The 22,453-nt window shown below is 41.4% G+C and overlaps 1 protein-coding gene and 1 long non-coding RNA gene across 2 annotated transcripts in view; one reads left to right on the top strand and one right to left on the bottom strand.

The window, feature by feature from the left end:
* Nucleotides 1-22,453, bottom strand: part of LOC138112501 (uncharacterized) — a 90,156-nt gene that overhangs the window by 5,210 nt on the left and 62,493 nt on the right. The gene's annotated exons all lie outside the window — the stretch shown is intronic.
* LOC138119555 (lymphotactin-like) lies at nt 5,193-8,408 on the top strand. Its single transcript, XM_069031560.1, has 3 exons — nt 5,193-5,297; nt 7,311-7,428; nt 8,147-8,408. Exons 1-3 carry the CDS (start codon nt 5,228-5,230, stop codon nt 8,250-8,252), a joined length of 294 nt encoding a protein of 97 aa, XP_068887661.1. The 5' UTR covers nt 5,193-5,227; the 3' UTR covers nt 8,253-8,408.

The raw sequence follows: 22,453 nt of genomic DNA, 5'->3' as shown, positions 1-22,453 counted from the left end.
CCAGCTGTAAATTTTCACGACACATTTGATTAGACAAAAAAATCTCTGAATGTGTGCAGCGCTATAGCAAGGAAAACCTGCTTTCCCATCCTTCCAGTTGTGTTAGAAAGTTTGTTCCCTGGCTGATTTCAGTACCAGTGGTCACCAGCTGGTGAATAACGGGAAAAGCAGACAAGGGCTGGAAAAATAAAGATGTCAATAGTGTTTCTATAGCAATCTTCACAACCCTTATCCCTTTCACAGAGGAGAAGGTGGGATGGCACATGCAAGGCTGGAAATTCCATCTGTTCTTGCCTTGTGTCATGCACTGGCCAAGCTCAGATCAGGAAACAATTCCCTCTCCCTTCTGAGCCAGACAACAAGCATCAGTGTAAATAAGATGCTTTCTACTGAGCAGAAAGAGAGGTCTTATTTGAAATAGTCATTTCAGCTGATTGTCACAGGCACATAAACCTCTCCTCCGTATTTATTTATGTAATCAATGCTAAGATAAGCTTGTTGTTCTCTCATTTGCTATTCAAGTCAGTCAGTGTTTTTCTTCACATCCTTCTGTTATCAATTGTTTAGCAGAGTACAGTAAATCAAAGAATTTTGTTAGGACCAAATGGGTTTGCTATGAGTTGCTGTGAGTTCTGGTACAACAGACCTCTAGGACTGTTGCCTGAGTCACCTGAGTATTTTTCACCCAAAGCATCTCCAAGCAAGGGAAGCATTTGTAAGGCTTATGAACTAAAGGCAGGGGCTTCCTACTTCAACACAAATGCACAGAGAATTAATGAGCACTGAAATTCAGGAGCTCTGGGAAACTGTTCTCTAGCAACACTCTTCAACAATTCAGCATGGAGACACAAATGCTAAGGGCCTGCTGAGCTGCACACTGCTGGTAGAGCTGTCTAGAACTCAGTCTAACAGAGTTAGACACAATGACTCGAAGCGGCACCATCCCAAAACTCCCTTTACAGCTTGACACATCTCTCCTAACAAAGAAAAGCATGATTCACCTCAGACAAAAATTCAAGATAGAAGGGTCACAGTTCCCAAGAGCTTGTCATGATTCTGGGCCCAGTTCCTTCTTCCTGGGCAAACAAACCCTCAGGACACTCCATGAGAATTCCAACAAGCTCCCACAAAACTCCTGCAAGCTGAGAATGTCCCAAGACTTCAACAGGAGACCACGCAGCATTAGGATAGCAGAGGGATTCGCTCTATCAAGGAGGGCAGAAGTGCTGCCAGCTGTGATTTTAGTCTGGTTTCTCAGGCCTCCTGCTGCCCCTGCCATGGGGCCAGCAGGGAAAACGGTGACTCCTCCAAGCATCCATACATCTGGATCTCCAGACCATGCACGAGCTGTGTGGCCTGGCCCCAGGACAGCCCATGTGTTCTGCCATTCTCTAGGAGCAGTGCACTTTGAAACCCCACAGTTTCAGATTAGGAAAGCTTTGGGGTCCCTGAGCCAAAGGGAAGCAGATATCACTGCACTGCTCCAAAGCAATTGTATGCTGGGAACACAAGGGTTTTTTAGGAGTCCAAAGAACCCTTCCTCAAGGTGTCAGGATCATGGTTTACCAAATCCACTCTCTATACCAAGCTCCTTTTCTAGCTTTATAGTTTGTTCTTTCTCTGAGCACCATGCAATAGGCTCCATTTCTTTGTTCATTGCTTCAGTCAGAAACTTAGTTAAATCCCTTAACATAGGAATCCATGACCAACAAAATCCCATCTGGAGAAAACCTCAAACCTGCCTTTTTTTTTTTTTTGTGACTGCACATGGGAAGTTAATTCTGACCTCTATTCTTTCCAGATCCATTATCTGTTGCCATTTTCCCAAAATAAAGCCTAAATATTTAACTTTCTTCTGACTCAGCTGAAGTTTGGATGGAGATGCATGGTGTCCCCTTTTCACTCAGGCAACACACAAGTATGTAGTGTTTAATATAAAAGCATTCTCATCACTACTTGCTAATAACAAATCATCCTCAAAACCCAGCCTGCATGGTGATTTCATACCCTTTAAATCAACCCCCAATATTAATGAAAAAATGGTCAGGGATCTGGCAAAGCCTTGGGGAAGATGTGTCCAAGACAGTTGCTGTCTTTTCCAGATGAAGGCAAACAAAGGTTGACTTTCTTAATCTAATGGAAAACTTCAAAATCCCTTGGATTAAGTATCAGTCTATCTGCTTACAGACGTTCTTCTTGGCTCTCTAGGGAATTGGGTCCTGTCTCATGGTGGGTGGCAATCCTCCTCTTGGTTTAATATATATGAGCTGTGCTGAGACCAACAGCCCACAGAGGTTTGTTCTTGCCTGACTGGCATATGCTTCTTAAAATATCTCCTGATGTCAGGGGCTGCCTGGTCTATGAATGCACTAACTGCAAGTGTGTCGTTAAACGTTTGTGATGGCCGCTGTCCTGCTGAGCAAGCAGACCAAATTATAGCTGGCCAAACCTGCTGGTACAACATTATTGCAAAATTCTACTATATCAAACAATTTATCCTGATTTTGCACAGCCTCAGCCAAGGGCATCCCCTTATCTATGCTAGGTTTATTTCTCTTCCGTTCAAACACTAAGAGTGACTTGAAAATCCTTTTTATGTGACAAAAATAAGGGACTTCAAACTCCCTTCTGTATGAACTAAGGACTCTTTGTGGTACTAAGGACTCCACATCCCCTGCATGGTCCAAGGAACAGAAGCCTCCCACAGCATGGGTCTCCAAAACCCATCTGCAGCACAGCAGAGACTTGAGCCCCCCAGCTCACACTTTACAGAAGCTCTACATCTGCTCTATGTGCACCTTACACTGATCAGGTTGTGCACCAGTGCAGAGGAAGTGCTCACTGGTGTCCATGCTGGAGTACATGAAAAATGAGCCTTATACAACATCAGACATCACCAAATATCCACAGAAAAAGGCTGTGGAACTGCAGCCCACCAAACTCTTCTCCAAAACACAGACTTTACTGGACATAAGCCAGATACACAGAACCACAGCCCAGGAGACCACAGAAAATGAGAAGTACAAAGAAGAGGAAAAACTTGCCACAGGGCAATTTTTCCATCCCACCTAAAGAAGGGTGGAAAACTGAAGCAGCAACAAGCTTCCCAGCAACACCTCAGAAGAATCTTAACACCTGCAGAAGGTTCTGTGGGAAGGACTGAGCTTTCAGAGTTGGCTCATGCTCAATACAGATGGTGATCCTTCCTTTGAAAACTGTAGATGATACATGTACATACTGCACCAGCGGGCAAAAGTGGGGGAGCAACTTACCTCTTAATGCCTAGAAAATTTCTCTTTACCATCAATGACCAGTTGCTATCCTGCATCTCATAGCTGACAGGTAGCAAAAAGTTGGAATATCTCATTTCAAGACGTGATTTCAGCCAGTGTCAAGCAAGACAGGAATTTGCTACACTGCTTGGGCACAAACTTAACTTAGATTTCTCAGTAATGCTGTTGAGCTCAGTACAGTTACTTCCCTATGTGACATCAGGCACGTCCTTTAGGGGCTGGGGTTGAAGCTTTGACTTCATTTCATTGCACCTTCCTTAGTGGTGCAAGTGGGTTTAGCAGGAATTCAGTTACAGCATTTTCTACTTGCCATTGCTGTTCCCTGGGTTTCCCTAGCTTGCACAGTATATGCAAGATGAAAGAACAAAGAATGTGTGGGTATACAAAACTAAACCACGTGGCACATGCTCTACTCACAAGACCTACAGACTTCCTGAGCTAACAGACCATCCACTACAGCCTAGGACTCATGTATGTGAGTGCAGTTCAAGGTTCAATCTTAATTTGCCTGAGGAATCTTAGGAAATTAACTTCCACATGCTACATTACCCATACAAAGGAATTTACATTGGTGTTATCAAGAATTTGGAAAACTGGGAGTAACCAGCTTAGGAGAGGCCTGGAGGTAAGAGAAGGAGAAATTTCATAGTTGCTGACGTGGTGTAACCCCAGAGAGCAAGTCCCTGGTTCAGGGTAATGTTTACTTAGCAACAACTGACATGTCTGTGTGTTATCAACATTATTCTCATGCTAAATCCAAAATGCAAAACGGTAGCACCTACTAAAAAATTATCTCTCTCTCAGCCAAAACGAGGACACTCATGATTTCTCCAGTCCTTGCAGTGACAGCTGTTCTATGCCACTGTCACAAGCACAGGCATCAGGCAGCCTGACGTTTACCTGTTCACACCAGGACCAGCTGGGTCTCTGTGGGCGCAGCAAAGCCTGGGCTTTCCAACCCGGCTTCCAGAGGACGCACGAGGGGGTGTCTGCTGTGAGGCTCTGGAAGAAGATGCCAGCTCAAGTGCTGCTTCATGTGCGGTCTGGAGGTCCACAGCTGGTCTGACAAATATTAGCAGGACCAAAACCATTGGCTTGTAGCAACATTGTCCAGTAACATAGACCACATTCCATAGAAAGGACACCCTAAAGCTGGGTGATAGGGTTGGCACAGTCTGCAAAAAGGGCAGATCCTTGAATTTCAACCTTGAATTGAAACCCTTGTATTTCAGTCATGCCAGACTGGCAGGAGACACAGTGGATCTGGATCTGTATGCAAAAATGTGTTAAATCTTGCTTCTCCCAGCACAGTGATATCAGCTTTGACTGTATCAAATCACAGAGCCAACACAAGAGTTCTGACAACCTCCACAGCTCATAGTAAATAGCAGTGATACCCCTCCACAGCTATGTGCTAACATGACCAGCCATCCACACCCACTCCGGAAAGAGCCAAGGTGTTCCTGTTTCCATCATCCTTTAGCTCACAGTTCCCCTTTCCAGTGGTCCACTGGTCAGTAAAGTAATTCTGAATGTCACTCTGTGTCTCTGCATTGTGGCTTAGCTAAAGGTCTCAAAATTGAAGTGTGAAACAACAGGAACATTTCTTACAGATTTCCACTACAGCACAAGAGCTCTCACTTTTTGCAGCTTGAAATAAACCCAACTCACAGCACAGCAGCATGTGCAACCACACTGGGTTTGAGCAGGAAAAGCCTTCTGAGGGGGGCTAGTGAAGAACTAGTGGGGGACAGGAGGTGGTTCTCTATCACCAGAAAAAGTACTGCCACTCAAATTTTCCACTTATAGTCAGGCCCTCCATGACACCATGAAAGTGAACACACTAACTCACCCCTGAATGACAATATATAAACCCTGTGGAAGGGGGTTTATATAGACAATTCCTGCTCTGCCTTGACCCAGAAGCCACAGCAATGAAGCTCCACACTGCAGCAATCCTGCTCCTCTTCTGGCTTGGCATCTTCACTGTGCACACAGTTAAAGGTAAGTTTGCAACTCAAGAGGAATCACTCCACATTGCACCTGTGGTCTCATGAGCAGCATTCAAACAGCTGATTTATAAGATAAAGCTTACAAGAAATCCAGATGAAAACTGCAAGAATGGCAGCTTTATGGGGGATTTCATCTGATGTCCTGCCAGACAGTGGTTGGTTTCTGCTTTAATGCAGGGAGAGATTCTGTGCCTGGGAGCACTTTAAAGGGTTTCTGTCCAATATTCTCTCTCTCAAAATCATAAAATCTTGAAGGCACAATGTGTTTTTGTCTCACTGATGCCATATACCTGGGTGTACTATAGGTTAATAACATGTCATGAAAAATATTTCTTGAATAAGATGTACATTTTTTCTTTTTCCAGATAGATTACTTTTATATGAATTCTTTTGTATTGTTTGTTGTTTGTCTTTCTCTAACTATAAAGCCTTCATCCCTCTAATGTCCCCATTTCAAAAAGTTCTTCCAGTTCTGTATCCCATATTGTTTATTTGCTTGTTTCTCAATAAACCATTTAGAGCAGACAGGGAAATTATGAACCATAACTAAGAAGGAGAGTAACAGATTTATACAATATCTTCTCTCTTTTCACTGAGCCATGCAATCAAACATCCTTGAGACCAGTTATGAGCACTGACATGAGCCATGTTTATTGGCCATGCTTTAAGTAAGTTTGTCTATAGTGGTGTTTAGGTCACTGACTTTTGAATTAGGCTCCATGTATCATGGAGAAACATGAAACATAGACCCATTACCACACATCACCTCATCACAATTAGATTTCACACAAAGCACTGATACACAAGCCATATGCAAACCCACAAAAATGCACTCAGAAACACAGAGAAAAGATATCCTCACAAAACCACACCAAAACCAAACCAATCTGAGGCAGGAAGAAATGTGAAATGAATCATATAAAAAACTACATTGTGATACTCATGACTAAAGCAAGAGCAGGAGAGCTATTCCTTCAGGCAAACAAAATCTCAGGAATTAGCAGCTCTGCCAGTACCTGTGCACTGGCTATCCCACAACTTCTCCAAGACTGATGCATGTTTGTCTCAGCTATTCTAATTATTTCAAACAAAGAACAGCTCACACATAGTGAGACTACGTGCAGCAGGTTTTATATTTAACAAGGTGCACCAGAACAGCTCTCAGACTTTTCTCAAGCCAGTAGCTCCATAAATTCTTTATAAATAAACCACAGAGTACAGCAGAGTTCTGCTTGTTCCCCACATGCTTTCCCAAACTTGTCTTTCATGAATGGGACAAAACCAGAAACTAGCAAGTGGAGGCTTAACTAATGTATGCCTATGCTTCATCTCACCTAAATGAGCTCCCATTTTAAGTTATCACCATGTAAGGAAATGAGTGCCCAGAAAATTTTATACCAATATCACAATTGTCTCTATTTATGAACAGTGTATTTCTCTGAATTGTATCAAAATCTTGGAGGAAAGCAAGGATTAAGCAGGACTCCACTGCCTATGAAATCAGTCATAGCCAAAGGATATAAGCACTCATTCTTCTGGCAGATCTCTCTCCCTTTCTGTCAACAATGTTTGTTAATGCTACTTTTGAATGTGAGAGAAGTAGCCTTGCTTTCCTTTTCTTCACTTGGAAACTAGGAGGAATTACTGATCCATTTTCAAATGATATGTGGAAATCCACCCAATAATGTTCCAGTTCTAAGCACTACCTCCACTTGGGTACTTACTTGCAGATGATGCAGACCTAATTATGAATGATATCAAACAGCTCTTTTGTTGTGGTAACAGTGACTCCCTAGAGATAGACAACACTTTAGTGATGGTGAGATGCATCACAGAAAATATCTGAAGCTCTCTGGTATAACTGGTATTGTGGCTGTATATCATGGGACACTCATGGTGTAAGCACAATCAGAAATCTTTTGGAATTCTTAGTTTATTATGCAGTTATGGCTAAATATCCATAAAATATTTATTCCTTTTTCATTTATCTATTTTTCCTTCCTAGGAAGTGCTAGTAGTCAGTCCATGCGCAAATACAGTTGTGCAACTCTGTCTCCAAGGCAACTGAACATCCGAAATCTTGTAAGCTATGAAAAGCAACAAGTACCAATAGATGCCATCATGTAAGTACCCAATGCACCCTTCACCTTCCCACTTATCTATGCAAGCAACAGTATCATCAAATAGGGAATGGGCATCAGAATTCAAGTCATGGCCCAACTCACTAAGTCTGGCTAGTTCAGGTCACCCTTCCAGTTCTTCCATCAGGGAGTCAGCTGGCAGCCAAGGGAGTGAGGGGAGAGGAGGGGACCTCAGAGAGCTGGGAGATGTGTGCTGCTCATGAACAATGGCAGGAAGCTCACTGACCAGTCACATCTTTGTGCCCAGTGAGGGGGCAAAAATCTCAGCAAGGGTGGAGCAGTCAGAGGCCCCGTGCATGAATTGAGTCAAGGGGAAAGTCCATGTGAAAAGGATGTGGGGTAGCTCTGAGTCCTGCTAGGAGCTGTGTTTGGTTGTTTGAGCTCACAAGCGTGTGTCTTTATCAAATCTGGGATCTGCTCCTGAGAGACTAATGTTCCTCATGATTTAAAATAAAATCCCAGAATAGCAGGTAAGCTCGGTTATCTTAACATCAGCAAGTATGTACATTACCATGTCTGCCATAAATAGGGAAATAAGGTTTCTAACTGCTGTTATTCCAACTAAAACCTACAAACTCCAGCATTCGATATTGTTTTACCATATTTTTCCTCATGTTCTACATCAAAACCAAACCCGGCAGTTCTGGGTTTAGCAACTGGAATTTAACGCCCACCTGGTTTGCTTTCCTTTTTCCTATAGGTTTATCACTGCAAAAGGTATCAGGATCTGCGTAGGTGCTAATCAGACATGGGTGCAGACTGCTATAAGGAGAATAGATGAAAGACGTGCTGCCAAACGCAGATAATCCAAGCATCTAAGGCCAACTATCTGGAATCACCATCAGTGCTGCAGATCACAAGGAAGAAAACCTTACTACCTGCTTTCGTTTCTTATTTATTAAGTGGCAATAAAATCTTTGAACAAAAACAAACTCACCAGAATCTATTCATAACTGTGCAAATGTCTGCAGACTTCTTCATTTTGTGGTTGTACTCTATTAGTCTGTTTTTTTCTGAAATGTTTGCTAATATTTATTTACAACTGAATGTAGATATCGTCTCATTCTTGCTGTCCTGACCAGGATGGCCTTTAACAGGGAATGACTGATAGCTTTACATAGTATAGTGAAGATGACCTCCCACAGAGCTGGAAGAGAGCAGACCTCCGTGCTGATGAAGATCAGAGCATTCTACATTGAGTGCTGGTTTTAAGAAGGTGCTGTATAAGTTACTTATTCATACCTATATAATCTATACACAAACTGATTTCATACTTCAGGCTATCACCTGATCAGTGCCATATTCAGATGATCCTTGAGACTTCTATTTTTACACACAGTATTGCACTGTTAGCTCAGTTCACAAAGATATGTGAATATTCTCACCAGGGGATGATGAGGAGTAATTCAGTGTAGCTCAGTGAATGCAACCCTCTTCAGTCTTGTCCTGGAGATGCCTTATCTAACCAATGACATCTGTGAAGTTACTTCAGTTTCACCTCATGTGAGACAAACCTGAAACAATTGGTTTGCTTTTTCCATCGCTTTTCTCTGAATAAGAACAATCCATGTCTGGAATGGAATCTGTATTTCACAAACTCATGGGAACTCCCTGTCCAAGAGAACTATGTACATATAAACATCTTACCATCTTAAAACTGATACATGCTACTAACAGCAGGCTTTGGATTTTAATAAAGTTACCAAAAACCTGAATCAAATGGCAAGTTTGTTTGCTTGATTGTAATGCAGATGGATACTGCTGAAACAGGTCCCAAGATGACAGCACAAATCTGAGAACCTAAGGGCGAGTTAGCTAGAGCTGACACTGTTGCTAACTCATGACTCAGATTGCTTTGGAATAGCCTAATTCCAAGCTTTCTACACCATATTTCAGCTGTAAAGCTCACACCTCAGACAATATCTCTTCAAAAGTTTGAGTAATTATAGAACAAAGTTCATACCATACTCAGGTGATCCCCACATTATCAGAGGCAGAAATGGAAGAGCTCTCTGCTCAGAGAGAGAAAACATGGCATTTGAGGATGCTGAGGTAGAGGAGAGGTACAGGCAGAGATGCTTCTGGAGTCAAGTTCCTCTCATATTACCACATGGATGGAGCCTGCACTGTTGCCAACCTATGGGCTTTTCATCCTACATAACACCTCTTAGTGATACTCCTGGAACTACAGCACTTCCAAACTACACCACATAAATAAGATTACATTACTCTAAAAGCCAGTCTTTACAGTTCCCTGCTTTGATCAAGACTTTAGACAGAATTTGTCTCCCACAGCTCACATTTTGCCAGAGTTCAGTCCTGTGTAGGGAAACCAGTTTAGCTTTTACTATCCAGGACAGGTTTTTAAGTAGTGTTATTGCTGAGGCAGGGAAAGGAAGGATGACTGTATGTGTTACACTACAGAACAGACCAAGGCAGGCTACTGAACCTCTGTTATAGGCAATTATGCTTCCTTACTGAAGTTCTTGCTATCAACAAGACTAGGGAAAAATAGTTGTTGCTACAAACTTTGTAAGAAGAGCTTTACAGGTGAAAGAAATGTTGACAAGAAGATATCACTGAAATATGGCATTATATTAACTGTGTTCTTAAACTTTGAATTGCTGATCTCAAGGCCCCAGATCCACATATTATAGACAATAGAAACACTTCTGTTCCCTTCAGCCTCACCAGAGTATCTGTAGGCTACAAAACCAGGTCTCATATGAAAGCATTTTTATGGTAAATGCTCTCAGATAAATACCATCAACTTTGACAGATCAAATTCATCCAGGACCAGAACTATCTAACATGCTTTTTGCAGGCAGAATATTAATGCCTATGCTCATACTTAATAGTATCATATCCTGGAATGAATCTTGATACAGTGAATGTAATTTTTTTTTTTTTAATTAGGACTATTACAACCTGAGAATCTAATAACCATCACATAGCAATTAACACTTTGTATCTGTTCATCCTCATCAAAATTCATAGAATGATTAATAATTTTTAAGAGTGAATCATCCTACTTAACAATTACTCCTTGTTTGCTATACCTTGCAAGATCTGTAGAGATCCTTGTACAGTTCTTGAGAGTTAATTACTATTGGTGATTGGGGCTCGCGATATCTCTTCCTACTCTGACATTAATCCCCAGGAACTTCCCTGTCTTTCCCTGACTGTTCCTTACCCCAGTCCTTGCTGTGGTCCCACTTGTGTGCTATTTTTGTCAGCTCTAGCTGCGGATAATGTGGAAGCTTATCTGTAATAGCACTGTTTCTCCCTAGCACTTTCCTCTAAGGCTCTCAAAAGAAAGAATGGAAAACATGATTAAACCTTCTTTTCATACACACAAGCACAAAAGGAAAGTGCAAGGTGAAGAACCAGAGTGCTGCTTTTGTGTTGGAGGCAAGTAAGAACCATAGTCTTGGTCTTTCCAACATCCTTAGGAAAGACCTACAAAACAGCAAAACATACTTTAAAAACCCACAAAAAAATTAGGGTTAGGGTCTAAGGTACATCAGAAGATTTGGGGCTGTGGTTGGACTGATGTTCTCCCAGCTCCTGGCTGCCCAACATTTCTTCTCCAAGTGAGGTAGAGAGCAGGGGACTCAAGGTCCCCATTTCCCCTCTTGCTCAACCTTTGCTGGATTGCAGCCTATAATATGAATATCGATTTTCTTTGACTCCTTCTGTAATACCTGTGCACCGCTTTGCCAGAAAGGACTCTCCAAATACAAATGGGCAGACCAGTGTGCATCAATACTTGAAACAAATCAACCATTTCTTTCCTGTCCCACATCACTGAGTTTCCACAGAGACTTAAGAGATGCACTCTGTTTGGATCTTTGCCACAGGGGAAAGGCAGCAGAGAGCAGCCTGTGTAAGTATTCACACCTTCAGTCACTTCAACAGAGGCAGACTGGGCAATTCCCCACCCCTTTGGGAACACTGGCTTTTTTACACAAAAGCAGTAATTCTCCCTGGGCAATATCTTTACATAGTTGCTGCTGTATTCTTTTCACTACCTATTTATAATTAAGGAACTGGAAAGTTAAAGGTTTACAATAACCATCGGCTTTCCTGGAAACTGCTAATGCATCATTCAATACCTAGCCCCTACCTAGTTAAGGATATTCCTTCATTTTTGGAGATTTTTAGTTTTGTTTTGGCTTGGTTTTTTACATAACTTCTGACTATCTTTTGTGCTTTGCTTTATGCTGGAGGTTTTCATCAGCAGATCACCTATTTTAACAGATTGCTCAAGACCCTTCATGGGAAGAAGAAAATGGAAGAAGACTGGGTACCTGTGTACATCAGTGATGCTATTTTGCCAAATACTGGTGCATGATATGAGAAGTAAGACATGTTAATTTAGCAAACACAAATATTTTCTTCCCTCATTCCTGTGGAAAAATGCAGTGCATCCATTTTGGAAAGCTAAACCTTATATTCTAAATTTAAAATTAATTGATTACTTAGCCCAAAGTATTGAGATTTTCTACAGAAGATGCTAATTCAAATTCTATGGCAAGCAAGTACAGGAAAAGGTGAGGGAAAAGATAGAAAAGGGGTGACAAGGAGTCATTTCAGGAGAAAGTTGTATGAGGTAACTGCCATTAAGCCCTTCATAAATGATAGTCTTATAGCAGCTCCCTTGAGTTTTCATCTCTGCACTGCATGTGTGCTAAGTTTCTCATCACTTTGGGAAACAGAAGCTTAAAAGAAGGGCCGTAAACCTGGAGGCCCTCAACCATACTCTTCTGCTAGCAAAGATGTAGGAACGAACAAACTGAAAACATCTGAAATTACTAATCAGCAAATTCTTGTCAGTGTAATTCAGAACACAAATTTTAGCTGGGTGTGATTTGTACAGCATCATAAAACTCTCTACAGAGGGTTCTGCGAGCAGCACCGTCACTGTTGCGCATCCCAGGGAGCAGGTAATTCCAAGAGCCTTCCTGCAGTGATACCTGGCCTGTTCCAAGGGCACCTCTGACTGCCCTTACTGCCTGCGGGTGTGCATGGCCACAATGGCCCTTTCTCATGCTGAGAGCTATTTCTGTCTGTCTTTTACCACCTCTTGCTATCTATCCACCCACAACTTTTAGTTTGGTTAGAAGATCTGAGAAGGGAAGAGACCTAGCAAGACAACTCCTACAGAGACTGCACAGAAGATTTTAAAAATATTCTACTGCTATGTCATGGTTTACCTTCCCTCCCATTTACTGTTGTATGAAACAGTAAATAACTATCCCAAAACCAAGTATGGAATTGCAATTTAAATGAACCTTTTAACTTCGTGAGGCTCATTTGAGATATTTGCAGAGCATGTTCTGGTTCCAGGCCAGCATATAGCCTCTACTCAGATCCTCAAAAGGAACAACAGAAAAATGGGGTTGCACAGCAGGCTCCTTCCTGGAAAAGTTTTGGTTTTCCTTCCCATCTCTGTGGCTTGGAATAAGAGGATCTAGACCTCTTATTATATAGAAATTATTACGTTTGTTGTGCAAAGGAAGTGGCTGGTCCTGTCACCAAGGCACAAGAAAAGGACTCCAAAAATACAAGCTCATGTCCTGCTCTCCTAATGGTTTACTGTTCATTTTTGTGCATTTTCTTTAACTTGATTTGGGCTGATTATTATGTACCATATTAAATATTTCTTACATTAAGTCCTTAAAAATTAAAGAAAAAAACCACCTCAAAAGCTATTTAGAAACTGTAACACCTGAAACAAATCTGGTAACTCTTTTGATCCCTCTGGGCTTCTGAGCCTTTTGGTTGCACTCTGAGGCTATAGTTTTCTCAAGAACCATTATTGTTATAAGACTAAGCACTAAGACTTGGAGTATCTCTGAAAGATTGGTGTTGAAAAGAGTGATGGTAAGAGTGCATAAGAACATGAATGCACACGAGTGAAGACATCTGAAGGTTTTATAGGCTTCTCAGTGGGGAAAATACCTACTTGTTTCCCACCCTCTGCTCTCTAACATCCTCTGTGTTGTCAGCTGTGACATGCCCACTGCTCTGAAGCCCTTAGCAAGTTACTCTGGTATTTCCCAGTGGAACAACATTGACTCACACAAAACCCCTCAAGTGATAATTGCCCAGTGCCTCTCTGTGCGATGTGAGAAGAAAATGACTGTCAGGGCTCCAACCAACCTCCAGGGTCAAAATACCTGCCTATAAATAAACCCTGAACAAGAATTGCCATGCTATGAGTTGCCAATTCACCTGGTACTGTCCTTGGGGTGCTTTTCATGAGGTGCTGTCTGGTTCAGGTTTGATTTATTAAGGCCTTCTAGCATCAGTGTCTCTCATGAGGGAGACCTTCTCTGCTCAGAAGGACCTTTTGTAATAATACCAAGTGAGTTAAGCAACTAATTTGGCAAAATATTGCAGATCTCCATTTCAAGATTTTTATTATGCTAGAAAAAAGTGAAGTGATAATTACTTACTAGATACAGTTCATTATATGATTATTAAAAGCTTCCTCTAAGGCATATGGGCTCAGATTTAACTTCTAAAATGAAAAATCATCCAGTTGGAGAAAAATACCTGCGGTAAATTTCACTCTTCAAACTCAAACTGGTTGATTCCTCCCTATTGTGACTACTTGTAGTGAATGAAAGTTACAAAAATGTGTAAATTCAGTCTTTTAAACTAGAGCCACAAGATACAGCTATCACTTAGAAAACCTTGGAGGAAGCTTTGTGGTTGCAGCTACAGGTTTTACTAGAACTACAGCTGGGGGGGATTTTCCATCTCAAAACCCATTAAGAGCTCTCAGGACTTCAGATAACAGTCTGGAATTACATAAATATATTTGCAAACTCTTAAAATGTGTTTTACTTCGAAGACCGCAAACTTCCCTGTGGCTGCCTAACAGAGCCCCTATTCAAAAGCAGGATTCACAAGGTGGCTTGTGGTGATGGTTATGTTCTGCAGGAGAGAACACATCTCCTGTGCTTTCCCTCAGCCAGCCCAAGCATGCTGCGCTACCAGTCAAGGCACCCCGGAGCCAGGAGAAAGCATAAAACTTTGGACAAGCTCCACCCTGCAGAAGGGATGTGTGGTAACTCTCCTAGAGAAGCTTCTAAAGGTACCAGGGACAGTAACCACTGGCATACACAGCCAGTAGGATTGGGGTACCTTATTCCCATTTCCATTAATAAAACTGGGCTTTCCTTTGATGTGTGATCTTGTCAGTAGTCTGTTGGGCACAAAGTGCCATTCTGTGCTTCCGTGGGGTTCTTTATGTACAACATTCAAAATGTAGTAAGCAGAGAAGTAGTTAAATTAAAACTGGCTAAAATAAGACTTATTTCAGAGAACTTCAGCCACAACAGGATTTGAACAGGAAATGCCTTCATGTAGGAGGTACTAACAGATAATGGACAGGAAAGACATAGTTCTTTGCCACCAGAATTTAAATCTTCTATGTATAAATCTTCTACAGTGACCACTACTCCCTTTCCCTTTTTTTGCCAAAACCAGAATCTGAAACATGAACAATAGTACATAAACTCAATGAAATAAGGCTCATTTTCACCACTTTCTTTTCTGCCTTAATATAGAAGTCACCAGCAGTGAAACTCACACCACAGTCACTGTACCCATGGTGAGACTCAAATTTCCAGTCCAATAGGAAGATAGGAATTCCCAACTATGTTGCACCTGCAGTCTGGTGAGTTTAGAATTTATTCTCAGACAGAGCTGATTCCTCTGATCAAAACAAGTAAGAAATTCGGTTGAAGGCAGCTACAACATAACTTGCCTAATGAAAGATTCATTTCAGTGGTGAGCTTCCAACTTAATGCAAGGAGAGTTGCTGTGCCTTAGAAATCATTTATTTTCTCTCCTGTAACTGTGACATCTGGAAGTCATATATAATGTCTTTTAATGTCACTGATGCCTTATGGCAACAAGCTGCATGGGTTCATGACATTTTATGAAGATGCCCAAGCCAGTTTCAGATACAGTCTTTCCCTTTTTGCCTTGAATACTTGTATTTCACCTCCTATTTACCATTTTCTAACCTATATAGATCTAATCTTCTAGTAACATCATTTATCAGTCTGTCAAGCTTTCTGACAATGTATCTCACCTTTTTGTTGCAACTTTATCTTACTGTTAAATGTGTTATAGGTATGAGGATACATAAAATTTTGGGGTTTTGGAAACAAAAACAGTATTCAAGACAAATGAGTACAAGCAATTTCTATAAAGAAGTCTTATTCCTGAGTTTGTACAGTTAATATCGTAAGACCACTGTTGCCTGCTATTTACAGTGGTGATACAGCCTCAAATCCACAGACCACACCTGCTGCTGAAGGTGCACATGTGATTATGCACACGTGACGTGCACAATAAAAAACAGGGAAAAAAACTTTTGTATAGTCTTAGATTAAAGCACAAGAAATACACAATTACACAGCAGGGGAAAGCCAAACCAGAGGACACCTTTAACTTTTTGTGAAGTGACCCATGCGCTCTGAGGTTACTGAGTAACTCAGGTTGCTGCCACTGTTTTTGCTGCTGCTTGTTCACAGCGTTTTCCTGAAGAAAGGTTCTATATCTGATCTGCCTTGTTTGCAGCATTGTTACTAGCTTTTCAGTGCCAAATAATTCTAATTTTGGGGAGGGATAATTCACTATAAACATTCTCATATGGGGAGAGAGAGGTGCAGCAGAAAGTCTGTAGAAAAATACCCTGGGATTTTTTTGTTGCTAAGTAGCAGGGCTATGCAGAGGTGACAAGGCTTAGAAGAGTAACCAAGGTAGCTAATAGTTCTGTTGACTAACATGCTAAAGAAGAGAGATTTTGCCAAAAATTAAGTGAAAGAGAGACAAAAAACATGCCTAGGAGACTTTTCAAGGAATTTGCTGTTGGAGGCAAGTTTGGCTTTTTCTAAAAAGCTAGTGTTCAAGGCAGAGCAGGCAGCAATATCTTTTAAGAGGAAAATAATTGCAAGGAGTAAAAAGAGGGGAGATGGATTGGTCCTGTCATGAAAAGAAGAAATGGAGAGGGAACAACAGTAGTGCCAAAGGAGTGTGGGAGGCAGATAGAGGATGAAAAGACCAAAAAAAAAAAAAAAAAAGAAAAGAAAAAAAAAATCAGAAAAGTGAATGACATGAGGAAAAAAGGAGCAAAAAGAAATTATAGGTGTGGACCTTGGTGCTCATGTCATTTTCCAGTTTCTCTTAGAAGGCTGATTCCTGCAGCATGAGCTGAGAACATGCTTGATACTCTGAGTTTCTTGGGAAGAGCTGCCCAGACTATCATCTCTGCCACAATGCATTCCCTCTGCAGAACACACCAGTATGGGGAGGAGAGGAATAATGCCTGGGATCACCACTACTTCCCGAGCACTCGGAACAAAGCTGTCGGTCTTCTGACAGTTACACTTCATTCTTTTCAAAACTGCACCCCAGGGAGAGGAGGGGATGGCTTCCGTTTTTGGATACCTCTCTTAAGCAAAACTACCCTTCCTTTTTGGAGCTGAGCTGCTGTGCATACACAAGTTATAGGTGCTGTACAATACTGGAAGTCACCACCAAAACTAAAACCTCTGCAGTTTATACACTTGGAGAAAAAGGAGAACAGATTTCATTTTATGTAAATATTGGTCTGTGGTCTGTCCTTGGGAGAACATTTGGGGATGTTCCTACCAGCAGTACTTAGTGCTGCTCCACAAACATACTTGTTTTCTAAGCACAAACAATGCTTTTTGCCAGGCACTTTTATCCTTTAGCTTAGTTTCCCTTTCACTAACACTTTTCCAGCTATTTTCTGTACATGAGACCTCCCAGATGAGTTCACAGTTGCATGCAGCAACACCAACTCCATGTATTGCACTACTCTAATTATATGCACTCATGCTGTATATAAATATAGTTATGCTCAATGTATGAACACTTAATATTGCTGTCATATTTTGTATGGAATGTGTGATGACAAATATATTCAAACGGTCCCATTAAAGCATTCACAGTGAATCTTGGATTAGAAATCAGAAGTGCAATGGCTGCCTGGCCTCACTTCTCTTCTACCCAGAACACCACAAGAACTATGTGAGGACTGCTCTCCAGTGGGAGCAAGTTGCCATGGAAATATCAAATGAAAGGTCAAAAAAGACCTTCCAGCAGAGCAGTATATGTCAGTCCCAACATACACAGAGAGCTAGACAAATGCATCAAAGCCTGCACTTTTTCCAAAGACCATGCCCACCACCCCTGATACTTGTCCTAAGATCACATAATTTTCCAGAGGGATTCATAAAGCTCCATTAGCACTCCAAGCCCACTTTCTGGCCCAGCTACAAAGGCTTCCTCTAATGTACTCTCAGGGCCATGATCCCTCTCCCAAGCCAACTCCCAAGGCCATGCACATTCCTAAATTTTACCCAATCCCAACTGTACTCTGAGTGTCACACTCACTCTTAAACCCGTTCATAAGTGACAGAACAAGCCTCCAGCAAGTGACTAAACAGGGCACCAAATACAGCAAGAAACAGCATACTCACCAAGCACACTAAACTACCTGAAAATGTAAATCACCAGGCAGCAAGGAAGTCTCTGAACAAATATGGGCCCCATTCAACCCTACATCTCTGCATATATTCTCTGGGAATTAATGACTACATGGGGTTCATAGCTATCCAGCTGTAACTACATTGTGTGATGAGGGGTGTATCTATCATACTGGCCATTGCTAATTAGATGGGAAAATGGGGTTCGAGCTCTCTGAGCCTCCAGAGCCTTTTGGAGTAAATCCATGCTCATTGAATAAACCAAAACAGCTCTTTGAAGCCACATCATTATATTATTTCACTTCAGTAAAGGATCCTGCTTGTACAACTGAAGATGACATTTATGGTTGAGATTTTGCTGAAATTAAAAGAAGTAGTCTCAGGTAGACCAAAACATTTTGCAAATTCATGCTTACCTTGGCAAACTACTGGGTTGACAATATGAATAGTAAATCCTGCAGAAATCCTGAAAGGTTTAATTGTTTCACCTGTCTATATTTGCATTTCATATTTAAATTTAAAAACAATATTTACCTTTAAATTTTTATTGTGCTTTTATAATTTAATATGATATTTGTAGATAACATAACCTTTAACATAAAGTATCATTAAAGGCTTGAAAATTAAATAAATTACAAAGACTAATTTCCTGGAAAATGAAATAAAATTTGTTTTTATTAAGTTTGCATTCTGGTCTAATTTGAGACCAAATGACAAATGAGTACTTTTGGAAACCCCCACAAATCCTGGCATTGATGCTAATATGGTGTGGGATGAGGTACTAAACATATTAGCTGTTATAAGTAAGGAAAAATATGTGAGAAGTCTGAAATCTGGCTGAGGAACTGAGTAAGTTCCAGTAATTCACTTTACACTTATTTGTTAGTAATTAGTCCAATTTAGCCCATACCAAGTAATTACAGAGAGCATTTTAGAGGGCAAGTACAGAGATGGAGAGAATCAGATGCCCAAGGGTTACAGAAATTGTGTTCTGATTCATTTTTAAAGCCACTTGACATTTACACCTATGACAAAGTTGTGGGCTCGTGAAATGGGGCTCATGGAGGGGAAAATACAGAATAGGGAAGCCACAATGAACAAAAGGTGGTTGGCGGAAGGTCCAACAAAACCTCATTTTTATTCAGATAGCAATTGTGGAAATTATCTTGCTTGCTTCAGTGTTCAGCACCATGTCATGATGCCCACCAAGCACTGCCCTCAGAAAAACCCACAGACACCATCTTCACAGAACAACACAGAAAGAAGACAGAGGAAAATTTAGCTGCCTGTTTGAATCCTAACTTAATACAGTAAAAGATTATTTATGACCACCTGCCACCTAGCCACCTGTCATACCTTTTAGCAAATGTTTAAGAGCTGCACAGGGCATACACACTGCTGCTTTGAACTGGCTGTAACATAATTAGCTCATCCCTTAGAAAGCTCAGTAAACAAAATAAGAAAGGACACCCTAGAACCTAGGAAGTTTGCAATTCTAGCATTCAATTAAAAGCATATATTTAATAAATCAACTAAGTTACAACTTTTTCCTTACAAAGTTGAAAAAGCTGCTAAGTATACTAAGATCCTTTGGGGAATCCAAACTCCCTTCATATAGAGAACAGCATCAAAGGAGGGATGGGAAGTCTGTCCTGCAGTAATCTAAGCCCACTGTCAGATAAAGACACTTGGAGTAGGGCATTACTACAGTTTACTAACGTTTGCAGCCTTATGCTGCAGTTTTTCCCCTCTCTCTTCTATTATTTCAGATTAAATTTCCCATGGACTGTCCCTACCTACGCTCACTGTTCCAAACAAAAGAAGCCCTACCCTGTACTTCTGCTGGAGTAAGTAAGGCTGCTTCTCAGGGCTCCACGAAGGCTCCTTTTCTGCCAGGCTGTCCCCACCAACCTGCTGCCATCTGGGGCTTGCTCTTCTTACCCTCAGAGCCATCCTCACAGGCAGCACTAAAGGAGGAGAAAGACTGGTGGGAGCTTTCTAGAGTACAGTGAACACAGACAAAAACACATGTCCTTCCAAGTCTCCTAACATTCTTAAAAACACTGCCAGACCCTCTCCTAAAAATGTAAATCTTACAGACGAGTCATGCAGTCCTGTTTATTTCTCTAATTCTTGTCTGTCAGCTCAGCTGTGATTTTGGGTCCTTCTGTCTATTCATTTGGTGTGATTTTTTCTCTTGGCAAACACAAGTCATGGCTCCTTGCTCATTGATGTGACAGAGAAGTGTTGCTGGTCCTCTCGCCGTCAAGTAGTAAACAGATCCAGACACACTCACTCAGTCCAGCAGCACCATGCCATCACTATCTTTTTACTCAAGCAAAATTATTTGCTTTGATGCCAGCAGTAATTGAACAGAATACAGATGGAGGACTTGCAGAATTTGGCCCAGTAGTTTTTGACTGGCAAAAATCATGGTTGCTTTAGCGGTTTATTCCCACAGGAATTATTTTTGCTCTTGATAAAATGGGTAACTGGAAAGCACTTCTAGGCTTCAGAAGAGCTGATTCAAATCTGACTGGGGGAGGGGGGAGCAGGCAGGTGGCGTGTGTTAATTTGAGATTGTTCAGATGAACTAACCTTTAGCTCCTTTTCTCTGCCAAGTTCTCTCGTGGATTTATTCAGCCCTGTATGAATTACTGCCTTTCTGCTTCTGCTCCTGGGGGGGTCAGGCAACCAGTACTGCACAAGATTCATATGTCCTTCTTCCAAAACTCCAACTACAAGCTGGTACAGTCAAAGTGGAGTCAGTGATCCTCCACATACAGCTAGGTAAGACAAGAAGGCAAAAGAACTGCCAAGAATGAACTAATATTGTATGAGATTGCATTTTTATGTGAGCTGCTCCATCTCTCTTTCCTGGCCTCAGATCAAATCAGCTAGAGTTACAGAGCTAACTGTAATCCTGTTATAAACCCCTTCCAGACAGGCAAAGGAATGTCCCTCCTTACTGTAGGCCAGATTCTTTGGTCTAAGACTAATGCTCTATTAACTTTCAACTTAGCTAATGGACATATTCCTGCAATTAAAACTCACAGGTTACAAAATTATCTGTTAAATCACTTGTCTAACTCATTTTAAATTAAAAGGTTTCAAGAAGAAAGTCCAGGCACCCAACAGTTGGCTGTGGGCATACTCCATTGCTAGAAACAGCTAGTGAAGTTCAGCCTTGCTAGGGGAGGCACAGTGACTATTTGGGTCTCCTGTGCTTCTCTGGGATGCAGAATTGCACAGTCCTTTCATCAGGGTCTCTACAAAGCCATTATTACATCAGAAAAAATTCTCTGCTAACTTTACTTGCTAAGATGAGTGTAAGCAAAATTCTCCTTAACTACACAACCACAAATGGTCCTTGTGTCATCAAAAGCACAGTTTTGCTTTTTGTTAACTCTTCAGCAGAGTAGTTTTCCACTGAAACAACAGTAGCTCCCATATGTGATATGATGAGGAAAACACAGAATGTATCCAAGCGTGCTGCATGCTCATTATGAATGAATTAGACTTTTAAATACCTTGAACTACTGCTAGTAATGCAAAAGAATCCTTTGTAACAATTGACACTATCTAATCTACATCTGAAATCATGAAGACTTCTGCTAATAGCCAAAGAACTCGTATATGGCTAAAACCCAAGAAGCCTGTACTACTCCCATGTCAGTGGTATGACCATACCATCTGTAGAGGAGTAGCGACAGGGAGTTGTGAAAACAGCTGTCAAACTGTTCAACATGAAGGGAGTGCTTTAAGGCCAGCCAATGAACATCTATCCAGGCCAATACTTTTGGACCTCACTGTTGGGGAATAGAATTATTGGGATCAATAAAAGAACTGTGCAAGCAATAGGGCTGGAAGTTTTTAGGCTTCTGTGTGTGAGAGACACTTTCCATGGGAAAGTCCCTGTGTGAAGGAAACAATCAGCCTGAGAAAAAACAGGGAGTAAAGAACTTGCAGCTGTGCTGTCTGGGAGTGAACCAAGGGAGGTGAGCACAAAATTATTTTGATCATAACAAGACTGTGGAAACTTGCCAATGTAGGTCCAATTATGTAGAAATAGAAATGTGTCTTGATAAGCTTTAAGCCACTTAGGAGCTAACAAGCTGGTATACTATATAAGTGCCTTTGGACTGCTAATAAACGGAGTTCATTTATCAACCATATTGGTTTGGATTCTCGCTGCCCCCGCCGGGGATCTGGGCTCCTCGTCCCGCGCGGCTTCCAACACCTCACTGGAAGACCTAGATTCAACTTAAGGCTCAAAACTGGCCTCCCTACACAATTGCTCTCTGGATGAACTCAAATGCCAATCACTCAGCTTTTCCTGTGCTTCCTAAACTCCTCTGGGCACTTTCCTAAGCTGCACTTCAGGTAACAAAAATCTCAGTTAACTTCCCTACTTACTTCCTCTGCTGGTATCCATTAGAACTGAGGTAAATCCTGAGAGGAAAGCCTAGTTT

Source organism: Aphelocoma coerulescens, chromosome 1, assembly GCF_041296385.1.
Source record: "Aphelocoma coerulescens isolate FSJ_1873_10779 chromosome 1, UR_Acoe_1.0, whole genome shotgun sequence".
Taxonomy (NCBI): domain Eukaryota; kingdom Metazoa; phylum Chordata; class Aves; order Passeriformes; family Corvidae; genus Aphelocoma; species Aphelocoma coerulescens.
This window is presented reverse-complemented; position numbering and strand designations above follow the sequence as displayed.

Excerpts from the sequence above, each read along its gene's own strand:
- LOC138119555 (XM_069031560.1), top strand. The coding sequence starts at position 5,228 with ATGAAGCTCCACACTGCAGCAATCCTGCTCCTCTTCTGGCTTGGCATC. Across the intron at positions 5,298-7,310 it reads CACTGTGCACACAGTTAAAG|GAAGTGCTAGTAGTCAGTCC; the intron begins GTAAGTTTGCAA and ends TTTCCTTCCTAG. Across the intron at positions 7,429-8,146 it reads GTACCAATAGATGCCATCAT|GTTTATCACTGCAAAAGGTA; the intron begins GTAAGTACCCAA and ends TTTTTCCTATAG.